General features: G+C 40.4%; 1 protein-coding gene across 2 annotated transcripts in view; it reads left to right on the forward strand.

The window, feature by feature from the left end:
* The first annotated feature begins 930 nt into the window (after positions 1-930).
* Positions 931-15,828, forward strand: part of slc8a1b (solute carrier family 8 member 1b) — a 148,220-nt gene continuing 133,322 nt past the window's right edge. The window contains exons 1-2 of one of the 2 annotated variants that reach the window (XM_032552898.1): positions 931-1,519; positions 14,109-15,035. In XM_032552898.1, the coding sequence (XP_032408789.1) occupies positions 14,160-15,035 (876 nt within the window). In that variant the 5' untranslated portion in view covers positions 931-1,519; positions 14,109-14,159. The remainder of the gene's footprint in view (positions 1,520-14,108; positions 15,036-15,828) is intronic. The other variant, XM_032552897.1, reaches the window with a different exon arrangement.

Genomic DNA, 15,828 nt, shown 5'->3' on the forward strand with positions numbered 1-15,828 from the left:
TCCCGGAGGTGACGGATGTAAAAACTGCTGAGGCGGACTTCCTGCCATCCATCCTCAGCTCATTTCAACCGGAGCCACTGTTAACACCATGTAAAGTTCTGGAGTTTGTAGGAGTGAGCTGCCGTTTCTGTTTCCTTAGTGTTCTCATGTTTTTCTTAGTTAGGGAGGTAAGTTTTTGTCATTTGGTTTATTTACTTTCAATTAGGTAAGTTGGTTAATACTTAGTTTCCTTTTGTTTGTTGTTTTCGGCAATAGCTCCCTCTGAAGTCATATGATCCACTTGCAACATCTCAATCAAAAATACATCTTTTTTTTTTTTTATATATATAATAAAATGTTCAACTTTGTGTGTGTTGGCTGCTTGGAATCTGAAGAGGATGGATCCTTCATGTTATGATCTGGCCACCCTGACGGGTCGTAACAATCACTATTTTTGTTCTTCCCTCTTTTCTGTTTCTTATCTTTTTTTTTTTTTTTTAACATTGGACCTTCTTACTCACGATATGAAATGCAGCTTTGTAAGGAGATATGGACGGTTTAATTTTCTTTTTGTTGGGCGTAAAAAAAAATGACAGTGGAAGGCAGCTTTTAATAATTAACTGAATTCAATTAAGATTTGAATTATTTTCTTTTTGTGTATCTTTTTATTAGTTTAACCCCCAACAACTATTTATTTTTTTTTTTTTTTTTAAACAGACTTGGGTCGCTTTTAACCACATAAGCGTTGGTCTAAATTACGACTGCTTAAAAAATAAAAAAAAATAAATTGACCATTTCATTGGGTTTCTCGAAGAAAGCAGCAGATTGACACTAAAAACCTGCGATGGGACATGAATCCGGGGAGGGGACATATTGACTGAGAAGTGAGGCAGGGGCTCCTACAACACGTGAAGGGGGAGGAAAGAAAAAAGGAGGGCGGAGGGTGAACTGATCTTCAGAATGTGGGGGTGTGTGTGTGCGTGTGTGTGTGAGAAGGAGAGGAAGGAACAGACGAAAGAGACCTGCGCGCACACACGGACACTCTCACGCCCACACACAAGCACTCTCGCTCTCCTCCTCTCTCTTTTCGCGGAGCCGGGGGAGAAACCGGGAAGGGAAGAATGAGGAAGAGGTCCGCTGCGCCGCGCGCCTCCTCTCAGCGAATGCGGGTTTGCTGATGAAGCGCCGCTCCGGTCATCCGATCATACAGGTCACTCAGGTCGCGCTGCATGGAAACGAGGAGTAGGCAAGAAGAGCGAAAGATAAGGGCAGCAAATAAGGGGTGGGGGGAAAAGAAACCCCAGTGTGCATGGGAATTCGGACTACTCTTCCCTCCCTTTGTGCGTCTCGGTGGTTGGATACGCTGTCTTGACTAGCGTATAAGAGCTGCCTGCGTCTCCATTACCGTTCCCCACTACGGGCTTTACCTCCGCCACCACTCCTCCTCCACCGCCTCCTGCTTTTACTCCTTCGACTTGCTCGCATCGCAGAAGAGCCGTTTTACTACTTAACTGCGAACCGTCAACTCCGGATCGAGAAGGTAGGACACGGACTCCTGGATGCTTATTTATTTTTTATGTTGCTTTTTTTTTCTTTTTTTAATTTGATTATCATTGCGGGGGTCCAGGTCTGCTCCATGGTATCGTGTTGGTGTATGCAAGTTTTTTTTTGTTTTTTTTTTTTGGGGGGGGGGAGTAAACTGGATGCAAGAAGGGGTGTGTGTATGTGTGTGTGTGTGTGTGTGTGGGGGGGGGGGGGGGGGGGGGTCAGTCTCGGAGACCCGAAGAGAGACTTGGAAGCACCATGCGTCAGATGGCTCTGGATGGGGATGCGTTCCCTCACTCCATCCTCACTCGCCAAGCTGCGCTTTTCATCTTTGATTTGAAAAGAATACAGTAAAGGAAAATAAAAACCTTTCCTGTTTGTAGACAGCTGCGTTAAGGCGTAAGCTTTGTTTTTTTTTTGTTTTTTTTATTCCCACCCTGTTATCCCATTCATTCTTCTAACCCCCCCTTCACGTTTAAGCCCATCCTCCTGCCTCACCTATTTATGGAGAGATGGTTAAGGATTCAGATCACGTTCGGATCGCCGCGCTCTCCTCGCCCCCTTTTGTTGGCATCCAGTGTGGAAGTTTGTGCGACAAACATGCGCAGTGCCCGTTAAACCAGTGGAAGGGACGGATGCGCACCGGGAGGCACTTTTGCGCAATCCTCCTGGGCCTTGCATCCTTTGCGCCAAACGGCACCGGGGCTGTTGTTGGTGTAGCCAGTGCGCTTTGGTCCCCCATCAGGTGTGTGTGTGGGGGGGGGGGCTGCAGCGTAAGTATGAATGGGTTCAGTTGAATCGGCTGGATTTGGACATAAATAATAATAAAAATGTGATTTTTAGATGATGGGTTAAGTCAAACCAGCATTTATTGCCCAGATATGACTCTACATACAAGCTTCTTTTGTTCAATCAAGGGCTTTTTTTCCCCGCAGATGACTTCATTTTTTTTTATGGGTATGACACAGAGCAACTGTGGGACATCAGCCATGAAGTATGAAATATTTATTTATGACGGTGAGCGGGGAAGAATGAAATGGTGCCAGGGGTCTGAATCTGCTTCATTTAGCCGTTTTTACAGCAGGGACGCTGATGGAACCGGAGGTCTCATGATGCACCAGCCATGCTTCGTTTCAGGCAATGAGATGGGATCTGATAAGTTCCCACATGATTAAAAGCTGCTTTTATTTCTAGATGCGTGTTGGGAGTTTTGGGTGGCTCGACATCAAGCAACCCTCCTCATTTTTATCTTTTTTATATATATATATATATAACTAGCAGAGGTTGTAATCACAACTTTTTCCAGGCTTGTAGCCATTGCAGTGCAACAACTGACTGGTCAAAGGAGACGGTGGCAAATGAATGTCTAGGCAGAGATTTATTGTGGTTGGAAGACAATAACATGGCATGTTATGTAGGCTTGAAACCGTAGGAGCCGTGCTTTAGGCTGCATTAATTGAAATTCTGCTTTTTCTTAGACTATCTTATGCACCATACCAAAAGGTCCTTGTACAAACCGCAGCTTACAGCAAATGGAATGATCTGATTTAAAGGAAGCTGACAGAGGGCCGACGCTGGAATTTTTATTATTTTTTTTCAAACTTTTTGCTGGCTGCTCTCAACCCAGTTTGTTTTTTATTTATTTATTTTTTATTATTTAAGAAAATATGTCAATCGCAGACTCAAACGTGGGTTCTCTTTGTAAACAAAGGTAGTTTCAGAGTTTGCTTAAAAACAATCCTTAGATCTGTGTGAAGCTAACAGTTAGCTCTAGCTAGCGTCCTATCTGATTTATAATATCACTTTTAAAAAAAAATACACACAGCATGCAACTTTGATATGAAAAGATATCACTTTAAGTTTTTTTTAAATGTCTGAAAAACAATCACAAAACACCATAATGTAGCCATTAGCTGCTGCTGTATTGCTCCTCTGATTCTTCCAGAAGTGTTGTAAACTTTAGCGTTTGTAATTATGTTGACATTTTTCAGGTGACATCTTGCGCTTATTCCCTGTCCTCTCTTTGATTTTTTTAATTTCTTTTTTAGATGCTGCAGTTTCCTGGAGATTGAGTTGCAGTCAGGTGTATAAACAGGAGTACAGCTCACAGTCTACCTTTGGTGAACATGGAAATTGTTCAGCTGAGGGGGGGAAGAAACACAAAAAACTTGTCAGCAGCCTATTTTGAAATGCAGGAAGATGAAGTCTAGCAGCGCAGTACCAACGGGATATGAACGTTTTGTGGTTAAAAATTCCTCTTAAGTGACCAAAATCGGCTAAAATATGAGATCTATTTGGACAGCCTTCCAGTACTGTTTCATCTAAACTCTAATGCAAAATACTTTGACTACAGGAAAGGGAACCAGTAGGGATGACTTCACACAACCTCACTCCTAAAAATCCTTTTAACTGTCAAATGTAGCGCATTTATGTTACAGCCTACATTACCACGATTCCTCCAAATCACACCGACTCATTTAAGATGGAGGATAAGTCATACTATTTATTATTATTATATATTTTTTTTTACATTTTGGTCACTGGCTAAAGTCATGGGGTTAATTTTGGTGAACGTAAAGAAATACTTCACATCAGTGAAACGAGTCACCGGACTAAACCAAGCAGATCTTTGATCAGCAAATGTCACGCGTTTTATCCTTGACAAATAGACTGAGTGGAAATATTACCCTCATGAGAGTGTTTCCAGAAAATATGGGCCCATTTTTCTCTTCGGCAGCTTTTTGAATGAGGTTGGAGTAAATGTTAAAAAGAACCCATTTGTCGTTATAGTGGGGTCAGACCAGGATGGGAGTCAGACGCTTCTACCTCAGGAGAAATCCGTGTGCCAATTCCTAAACAGTCAGTCTGCGACTGACCTGGTTAGAATTGATGGAGGCGCAGCAAGACGAGTTTTATCCTTCCACGGAGGACAAATCTGCTGGCAAGATCAGGTGTCATGTTAAATCAGGGAAGATTTGTTGGAGCAGCCGGAGTTCATCGCTACGCTAAACCCTTGCTAATGCAAATATGCATGGAAACGGCTGATTGATGTCCAGCCTAGAACTTGAGGTTTTTACACATTTACTGACCTAATTCATTTAGGACTTTTTTTTTTCTTCCATAATGCAACAATCCTGTCAGGTTACCGGTTGAGTAGAGTGGGCATCTCCTCGCTCTCACCTCTGGTTCTGAGCTGGTCATCAGGAAAATGTCCGACCAGAACATCGAAATGGAAGTTCACACTCGGCCTAGGTGATGGGCCGCTCCGCTCTGTCGGGAAGTGAATGATGTAGCTGCATGTAATCCACAACAAGAGAGACTCGCTATGTTGAATCCAGCTGGGGAAAGTGTTTCCCGCAGTCATGTATTCCTCAACAAATCCACTTTCCAAAACTTAACTTTCAGAGCTAAGAAAGATGATGAAAAGATTGTGTGCTAGATATATATATGTATATAAACCCTTAAATGCCGTCTTATTTCAAAAGCTTTTATTGATGTTCTAGTATCCTCCTTTAGCGGTTAAGAAGTGTTGCTCTTTGGTTAAAAGAAGTGTCTTGATTGCCACTACAGTTATTAGTTATTCGAGTCTCTATCTTGTGAATCCAGTGTGTATTTGATGCCAGATGATTCTTTTGGAATCTCAAAACAAAATGATTTGTTTTCAGTGAACCAGATAAAATAGTGAGATGAAGTTTCCGAAGTTGATCCAACATTGTAGAATCCTAAAGACATTTTGGCACCTTTTGTTTGAAGAATGTTAAAGAACAATCTCACAGCTCAAGTGGTTTTGATACACCATTGAAATCATCTGGTCTTTGTTTTTCTAAACTGATCCAAACTCAACCTAAAGAGTAATAAAACGCACAGAATCCACACTCTGTATTCAACAAAACCGACATGAAAAAGTCACATGAAGTGGGTGTGATTTGAATAACATTGCTTGGATCATGTTAATCTGTCAATTTCCTTTTTCCTTTTGTTGTTTTTGGCCCATTGTTTGTGTACATTGCTCTGTTGTCTGGCCCGTTTTAGTCAGGCTTCGTCACTTTGACACATGGCTTCACACTTGACTCTAGAATAAACAGAGGGTCAATGGCAGTCAATGACAAGGTCATGTCATTGACTGGAAGGACTCAAATTTTTTGGTTTCAAAATGACCTTGAACCATTTCTCCTTCATGTTTGACAGTTGGCAAGAGGAGAATTTTGGTTTTCACAAGACATGATGCCGTATGGCAGGGGTGGCCAACCAGACAAAGACCAAGAGCCACATTTTTTACCAAGTCACCGCAAAGAGCCACATCATATGCCATATGCATGGGCACACATGAACATCAACCCATCCCTTCCTCATACTCATACTTTTGCTCAGCCAGATTTATTGTAAATTTCACACACTATTTTAACACTGAAGTGGCGCTGAAGGTTTGAAGCCTTAAAATGCGACAAGGACACCTGACATATAAGGCAGAATGGCTTTCCACTACGTTCAACAAAAAAATATAAATTCTCCCACTCTGTCAAAAACGTCCTGTGTTAATCTTCATATTTTCGTTTTCCTGTGCATTTTTTCCCTGCCATTTTGAGCGCGAAAGGTTTACTCATGATTTTACTCTTACTGAAAAACTGCGCACATGCGCATTTGACGAAAATACCGCATTGCACTCAAGCGAAGCGAAACTTGGATATTATAGCGACCCTACAGTATGTGCTAAATGTTACTGGATGTTACGCTGTTTAGAGATTAAAATTAGAGTGTATGATTTCCCATTGTCCGCGAATGCATCAGGATGGATGAGAGAGCGAGGGGGCGGGGGAGTGAGAGTGAGGGGTGAGCGGAGGGTTGTGTGAGAGCAGATGGCAAACGACTGGAAAGAGTAAGGCTGCAAGAGAAACAAAGACTGTTTTTTGTTTGTGTTGTTTTTGCGTGGTTACGGCCAACAGTAATGGCGTGCTGCTGTTGTCGATAATTGACAGTTCATTTGACTACTTTTCGTCATTATTGCACGTCTGGCAGACTATATGACCGGAAGAGCCGCATGGAACCGGTCAAGGAGCCGCATGCGGCTCGAGAGCCGCGGGTTGGCCATCCCTGCCGTATGGCTTCCAAACTAGGACATGGACCAATTATGGTTTATTGAAGCCACTTTGCTGATTTCAATTAACTAATTCAATTAATCATGGAATGATCTCACAATCAGCCTCAGATTAATTGACGGCAACAGTTGCTTTGACCATGTCATTGCTGCTCAATTCCCCCCATTGGCTTTGTATTTATGTATGTCCAGTCCAGCAAATGGCCACACAACCTGATTTTACAATTGTCACCAATCAACCAAGTGTTTGTTGATTTGCAGAACCTCACTGATGTTTTCCCTCGTCAATCCCCAGTTAGTCAAAAGTGTCTCATTTTCTCACAACCTTTCCTTCCTGCTCTTTTTTTATTATGAAAATAAGGAAAAAAAGTAATTATTTTATTTTGTCTGGATTAAAAAAAAATCTAAGAGATGAATGTGTCTTCCAAACTCTGACGCCAGTTCTGGGAAGTGACTTTAAGGCCTTTTTTTGTGGAAAGTTTAAACTATATAGTTTATCCCTAAAGATGGCAGACCATATCTGAAGCTGCACCACCTCTGACCCCAATCCCCTCTGCCGGTCCTCTTTAAAGCGGTCCTCTCTATAAATGATTAATCCAGTTAAAAGCTCATCATCCTGCTTTCCCACTTCATTTTGATGCCTCATAATGTGAATAGTCTTTTGTATTCTTTTGGATGTTCTCTACATTTGATCACGATGTTGGATGTTTTTCTGCATTTTTATTTTAGAAACGTATTTTGGGAATTCAGCTTTCAGCTTTTAATATCTAAAATCAAAATGATTTATCAAGGGGTGTAATAAAAATTTGGATTGACGTAGCAATCTAAACTGAATCAAGAAAAAAAACCTTAAGCCGCTTAAACATAGAATACCAAAAAGTCCAATTTATTTTAAGAAACTTGCTATGCAATGTTGACTTCAATTAACTGTTGGATTACAATTGGGGGGAAAAAATTGGGCTCATCTTTGTGTATAAAAGCAGTTTATTTAAGATGTTTTTTTGTTTTTTTTCCCCACAACATGTAACTAATTTGAAATGGCAGTGTTGGTCATTGACCAAAGCTAGGACTAGATTTATGTTTTCAGGTTTAGATCTGGTCCTTATGAGGTGCACCAAGTAAAATGTTTACTTAAATGTCACTCACCGTTTCTCTGAAATGCAGCTCATCTAAAATGTTTTTGTGCCGCTAGTGGCCTTTTATTTATTAGTTGCCTGACAGGAAGAAGGGCAGACACGCAGTGAGTGGCCTGGGGTGTGGAATCGAATCCTGAACAGCTGCGTGGAGGACTATAGACTCCATATTTGATGCTACTGTTGTGAGCTGGTTTGGTTGGATTTACCCAGAATGCCTTGTGCTGTAGTCTGCTTTTTGCTTTTGAGGCAGTCCTGTCCACTTGCATCCACACATACGCATTCAAATCGCACCGGAGTTCAAAATTCAGATTCAGAAATACTGTATTGATCCAAAGGGAAATTGAATGTTGTGACTCGTATCAATTCAGATTCTTCAGAGAGTTGATATGGATAGCAATGGCTGTTGGCAGAAAAGATCTCTCGTAGCAGTCTGCATTACAGTGAGTCCGAAGAAACCTCTGACTGAAGACACTTTGTTTTCCCAATAAAGTCTCATGAAGAAGATGATCAGGGTTGTTCATAATTTCCTTTTCATGAATGATGTATGTGAGAATGTGGCTATTCTTATTTATTAGTTTTTTTTGTTTGTTTTTTTGTTGTTGTTTTTTTACCAGTTATTTGTTATTTCTTACATTGTGTGAGAATTGTGAGACAGTTGTTTTTTTGTTTTTAAGCATATGTACTGACTGATGGCACTTTTTAAATTTCGTTGTTCTTGTGACAATGACAATAAAGATTTATCTTATCTTTTCTGTGTTTATGAAGATCTCTCTTTGCATCATCATCTCCAGAGGTTTCACATTCAGTCACAATTCACTTCAACCAAAACGAGACCCAGGTCTTTAGACAGACCAGAGTTTGCATTTTTGATCCGCATCAAAATTGGATTGCGCATTCACCCCTCCCCAAATAAATCTGACTTCCTAGGCAAACCAACTAGAGTAAAATTAAAGTGGACTAAACAGAGCTGGTGTGAATTCACTCTTAAAGGAGCCCAACGGGTTTGCAGGATTTCCCTCAGTGTATTATAAGCCTGGCTGGCCACCAGGCTTTACTTGTGCCCTCACCAGGCTTAGCATTGTTAATTTTTCTTAGTTGTTTTTTAAATGATTGCCTTTTTTTAAGTTTATAGTTAGTGTTTAGGTATTAATCTTCCAGTCTTCCAAAAATGCATAACTATCAAGTAATATTTTCAAATTTCCTGTCAACTTTAACATCTTTTGACTTAAAAATTTGCCGGCCAGCTGGATGACTGCCCTAACGCCCCGGGCAACGGGCTTAGCAAGTTTTCTGGGGTAAATCCTGGGTTTGCATTCACTGTATGCATTGGAGCAAAGTCACTCACTGGTAGTTGGTTTTCTTTTGAACCAACTTTGGTTGTATAGATTTTGTTTTCTATTGTTTTGAACATTGTGGATTGTGTAAATATGTCAGTGGACAGATGGACCCAGACAGTGAGTGGGAAGTAATTAGGGGTGTGGGTGTGGGTGTTTGTGCCAGATTGATCACTTTCTTTTCTCCAAGTGTTATAACATGAGGATGACTTGGTTTGAATGGCTTCTGGGCAGACTTAGAGTAAAAGCTCCACACCAGTCCTAATGAGTTTATCTTCAGCTCCCTGCTGGGGTTACTTTGTATCCACGTTTCCTTTTTTGTTGTGCTCCTGCACAAAATCCCAAAGGTTTTATTATTTACCTCTTTGGAAGACATAATTGAGTAACTTTTTAATACTTTCATTTACGTCCCTGTTCTAGTCTTTTTTTTAAATTATTTTTTTTTAACCACAGTATATATATATATATATATATATATATATATATATATATATTTTTTTTTTTTTTTTTCCCAATATTTCTTGTTTTTCAGTATTTGCCTCTGACAAATGGCAGCGTTGGGACCAAAGTAGCAGGTCGCATGGTTTTAGTTTCCTCAGCTTTTGTTTTCTGACCGTGTGCCTTTGGGAATCCTGATTTACGGCTCCCATTTCTGGGCGTGTTGGCGTCTTTCTTTGTTAATGTTGCTCATAAGACAACCTGTGATATATTTTTAAAACATAATTTTCAGCTCTAAACAATTCAAGATGTCAAACATCTAATTCGAATTCAGTGCTTAAAAAAAAACGTGCCACATTTTCAGCCATATTCTTAGGTATTACCGTTTTAATTGAAGTTATCCCACTAAACAGACTATACTTTGGTTTTGTAACAGATTTTTGGGCTCCGAGGACATTTTATAGTTTGAGATAACTTTAGCAGTGTTCAAGTAAACAGCATAAAATGTCACCACGTTGTGGTGTGTTATTAAATATATTTCTTTGTTCTTAATATGTATTTAAGGATTTTATTGTTTTCTTTGTCCTTTGGCTAAATTGATCAATCTGTGTCCATCAGGCCTTTTTTGGTGCCGTTTACTCCGTTTCAATATACATTTTAAGTACACTACCATTGAAATTTTTTTTTAGTTCCCTGATTTTGAAATTCCTTCAAAAGTTCAGGTTTGTGTTTACTCAATTAGCAGAAGGTAAATTTAAATGTCATCCATCTGATGGGAAAAAAATTAACTTTTTATTACTTATGCACAAAGTACTGCAAATGATCGTAATCAGGATTGCTGGCAATGATTTTACACTGCTGGCCTTGGATATTAACAATAATACGAAAACCCTTTGCACATGTGGTAAAGGGGAGTTTGTCTTTTTTTTCCCTCAAAAGGTTCTTTTTAAATGCTGAAAGTCGCATTCGCGAGGTTGGAAAAAATAGAATATTTGTGAATATTACGCATGATTGGAAGGAAGCTACTAATGGCTTTCATTAGAGAAGTTGCATCAAAACTATTTCTATACCAGTCATTTAAAAGAACATTTACTCGTGTCCAGTAGGAACACAAAATGAAGGTTTCGCGTTACAAAGTCGCCATGGTTGACCACATTTTATTCAGGGGGATTGTCAACTGTTGCCAGATAAAACTTAACATCACAGGTTGTTCTCAACGGAAAAGGCCAACAGTCCGACTCTCAGCTGCGGTCACAGTTGCTCATGTGGCCCTTGGAGTTAAATAATTTCCAATCCATCGGTCTGTGACATAAAATCCTGCTGGAAATTTAAGTTTGTGGTTGTAATGTGACAAGAAGTGGGACAGATCAAGGCAATGTGTTCTTCTATGTTCCATTACAGATCAAACCCATTTCATTTGCTTTTTGTCTCACTTTAATCTGCTAACGAATATCACAAATGTCGCTGTAGTGTAGAAAGAAAAATAATCCATCTCATGTTGGCGCCAAAACGGACTCCGATTGTAAATCGCCGACTATTTCCGCAAGCCGTTTTATATAAAATTACTGGTAATAAAATCTTGGTGATGCTCTTTTCCAGTCTTCTGAATGGTACAAAGAACAGCAAATAGTTGCAAGAACCATCGCAGAAAGTAGTGATAGCTGTTGTGTTGCCTCCTGTTTGCTGCGGTGTGACCCAAACTGGCACCAGGTATTATTTTAATGGTTTTCTCCTGAAACTGCTGTACAGGAGAGAGGGAGTCTTTATAAGTTATTTTATTTATTCTTGTTGAAATATTTGAAGTGAAACGACTATTGGAAACCCTCGCAGTGATTAGAAGGTGAAGTTTGACAATTAAATGTATTTATGACCCGTTGACTCCGGCTGACGTTGTGGAAATGAGTGCACCACATCTGCATTGCTATGTTTAAATTAGGTGTTGTGCATCAACCTTTTTTTCTTTCTGCTAATGAATATGAATGTTGTAATTCTCCTAGGACTCAAAGAACATTTATGCACAGCACTGTACTCGGTACATAATTTCAGCACAGCTTTTTCTCCCTTCAATACTAAAATGTAAAAGTGTTCCATTTGATCATAATCTAGGAGCGCAGCAGTCAGTAAGCTGATTTAATGACTGTATACATGTCCAGTTTAAACAGGTAACACCTGTACACATTTAGAGCAGTTAAAGTGGTGTGGTTCGCTGCGGTCAGTAAGCCGTTCCAAAAATGACATCCCTAAGTGAAAACGGGCAAGGCCCAAATTATCACCACATGTAGCTTTATTTGACCACACAACACTGGGTGTAATGCTCAGAGGCGTAATGTTTAGGGAATTAAAACTTGGTTTTTAGGTTTTTATAATTGTGATGTGAATTTCCTAATGTCTGAGCATGTTGGGCCGGCAGTATTTAAAAAAAATTAAAATAAATAAAAAATTCCTGCCTCCTTTATTCAGCCCAAATGTTTCAATTCTCATTGGACTGAATTCAGCGCCAGACAATGCCAACACCCACAGACATGTTTCTGAAGACTACCAGTTTTGGTTATGTCACTTCTCATTTGGCTACAAATGGTCTGACTTGTCCAAAACGTATGAGTTCTGTGGTGGGGAAAGCACATCTGTCGATTAAGTTGTGCACGTAATGGCCAGCATGTGAGGGAATAGTGAATTATTGTCCAATGGATTCTGTGGAGGGAATGATTGTAAAGAGAATTTAACATTTTTATGTTAATCTGAGTGGAGACAAAGGTGGGTGTTTGATGTAAGCTAAATGCCCTGATCTTCTGTTAGAGAAATCTAATCTATAAATTCTTTTAATATAGTCTTGAGTGTACAAAAACATAAAATATTCCACCATGTCATGTCATTATACAGATTAAGTCAAAGTAGAAGGTCTGGAAATTAGTCTAATTATGTTTAGAAGTAATTTGAGTTTCTTTTTACTTTTTCTTAGGGAAGAGTTCCTAACACCCAGTCAAAGGGACAAACCTCATGGAGTGTAGTGCAAAGCAGGGTCTTCAAACCGGGCCTCGAGGGCCGATGTCCTGCATTTTTCATTTATTAAATTTTTTTTTTATATCTTTGCTTCAGCACACATTCATACAACGAGCTCACTAGCAGGACTCCGGAGAACTTGACTGCATACTGGTGCTGCGTTCCAGTTGCACGTGGAACTGGGAAATTCTGACTTCCCGGTCTGAAAAAAGATCAACAGGAACGCCCCCCCCCCCCGAATTTGATTTCCCACTGGGAAACTGGGAGCAACTCCAACTGCCTCCAGTTACGACTTCGCGTTTCAACATGGCCGCTCCTCGCATCAGTTGTAGCAAGATGTCGTGGAAACAGGTTTATTTAATAAGACGCAAATAAGAAGGAGTCCAAAATTAGTGTAGCATGTAGCACCCGAGACTCTAGGCAAATAAAAAGCGGTGTTCACTACGGGAGGTGAAGCTTAAAATGATGTTTGTAAGGTGTACTGAACGTAATATTCATGAATGCAGCCATGTCAAAAACCAGACTTTTTAACTGGAACGCTGTTACCTCCGGTCTGACATCAAACCCTGCTCCTGGTTGAGATTTCAAAGTTAACTGGAACACAACATAAGGAGGCGATTCAGCCATTTGAATCGCAGATGTTCAAATGCTCAGATGTGTTGGACCAGAAAAACATCTAGTCTGGTGAAGATCCCTGATATGTGACCGCATTAGATTTTCCTTCTAATAGTTTACATGCTTTTCAGCTTCAATGTCCTTCCAACACTGGAGGCATGAGGATTTAAGTTGCCAATCAGGTTTTTGTTTCCTATCTGCCCCTGCTTTGTGGATTTCGTAAGAAAATTTGCAACGCACTGTGACCAGCTAGCGATGTCAAAATCTTAAACACAAAACTTGAATAAACTTGAGCTAAAACACTCCCCAGTGAGGAGATTTGGAAATGAGTTATGAAACCTGAATTCACTCATGTTAGATCCATGTTAAAATGAATTTGCAGTTTGCAGGTCTACTGGATACACTGACTACTTGTAAACAAAATGTGCAAAATGAAGAGCTTCGTAAGGTGACATTCACTTTAAAACTATGCTGAACATGTTTTTCTCAGAATCTGCACACACTGAAAATGGTTCACCCTTTTCCCCGCTTAGTTAATTCAAGTCTCACATTCAGGCAATTACAATGCAAAGGTGTTCAAATCAGCAGGAAGACACAACCAAGAAAATCTAATTCAAGACTTTATGTTAATTGCTTTTTTAAAACAAAGCATTATAATTCTATAAAGTCTTTAAAAAAATGTTTTAGTTCCAATATAGTGTTTTTTTTTCATTTTAAAGAATGGAGAGAGAGTCTTTATTATCACACAAAGGGAAAGTTTAGTTGTGACAGCAGAATCACATAAATATATATATATATATATATATATATATATATATATATATATTTTAAATGAACTGAATTTCAGCTACTTCAGTTTTGGGAAGAAATTATGTCTAAATCTCACACACCCAAATCCACAGCCATTTTTTTCTACTGTTTGACTAACTATCTTTTCTTTGTTCTTGTCTCTCTCTGTCTCTCAAGGTTCAACATTCCCATTAACCTTCAACTCCTGGTCCGGGTCTCGCCATCAACATGGGCTTCAGGTGTCACTCCTCTGCCCTGTCTCCTGTGCTGAGACTAGTGATCATTACTGTGATCCTCCTCCTCAAACCCCAGAGTGCGCTGGGCGGTACCGCTCCCGAGCACAGCCTGGGCAGCTCCGTTTCGGCGGTGTCTACAAACAAAACTGAATGCAGCAAGGCCGAACAGTGCACAAACGGGGTCATGCTGCCCGTCTGGGAGCCCCGAAACCCGTCCTTTGGAGATAAGGTCGCCAGGGCGACGGTTTACTTTGTGGCTCTGGTCTACATGTTCCTCGGCGTGTCGATCATCGCGGACCGCTTCATGGCATCGATAGAGGTCATTACGTCACAGGAAAAAGAGATCACCATCAAGAAGCCCAACGGAGAAACCACCACCACGACGGTCCGGATCTGGAATGAGACGGTCTCCAACCTCACCCTCATGGCGCTGGGGTCATCTGCTCCAGAGATCCTGCTCTCCGTCATAGAAATAATAGGTCACGGGTTTGAGGCCGGCACACTGGGCCCCTCCACTATTGTGGGTTCGGCGGCGTTCAACATGTTTGTCATCATCGGGCTGTGCGTGTACGTTGTGCCCGACGGCGAGACGAGGAAGGTCAAGCACCTCCGAGTCTTCTTCGTCACGGCAACCTGGAGTATCTTCGCCTACATTTGGCTCTACCTGATCCTGTCGGTGATCTCCCCCGGCGTCGTGCAGGTCTGGGAAGGCCTGCTCACTTTCCTCTTCTTCCCCATCTGCGTGGTGTTTGCCTGGGTGGCAGACCGCCGCCTGCTGTTCTACAAATACGTGTACAAGCGCTACCGCACCGGCAAGCAGCGTGGCATGATCATCGAGACCGAGGGGGATCGTCCGCTTCCATCCAAGGTAAGCCTTCGGGATATGACACAGCTGTCACTGCTACAGTCAGTACCAATGAGGTTTTTGTAAAGATCTAAACCATAATAAAGAAATCTGAGTTAAGTTTGACTTTATTATAACTTGATTATGTGTTGCACAGTTTATTTTGGACGGCTTCTCCTGCTGAAAGGCAAGGCGACATTAATGATATAGCTACTTGTAAGCTGAATTCAACTCGAAGTGCTTGTATGTAGGTGTTAACAACAACATACATTAAGGTAAAATGAATCTAAGATTTTGATTAAACAGATTTTAAAACAAAGTGAAATAAAAACTAGATTAAGAGTAAGAAACGGTAAATAAAACAGTTTTTAATCTTGTTTTTAAAGCGCGCAAGGAGTTGGCATTCCTGAAGCTTCTTCCAAGTTTTTGGTGCATAAAAACTATTTTTGGTGCTTCAGCAGGTTTAGTAAGTTTGATTCAGATGATCTTAGAACTCAAATCTGCCAACATATTTTAGGCATTAATATGCCATCTTTATAAGTTTGATGTATTTGTTGAGACTAAAATCAGGATCCATGATCACATGAAGATTCCTGGCTTGGTCGGAGCATTTTAAACCAACAGACTGAAAGTGGGCCCTGATTTTTAACCTGGGCTTGTGTATTTATCAGAACAGCCGACGAGTAAAAAGAGAACAGAATCGTCATTCTTTGTTTGTCCACACATTGCAAAAATTTATTTTATCAGCAGCATAGTATCAGGTAAATGGAAATCACACACATGCACATAAAAGGGGTAATTAAAAATGACATGGAGA

Source organism: Xiphophorus hellerii, chromosome 22, assembly GCF_003331165.1.
Source record: "Xiphophorus hellerii strain 12219 chromosome 22, Xiphophorus_hellerii-4.1, whole genome shotgun sequence".
Classification (NCBI taxonomy): domain Eukaryota; kingdom Metazoa; phylum Chordata; class Actinopteri; order Cyprinodontiformes; family Poeciliidae; genus Xiphophorus; species Xiphophorus hellerii.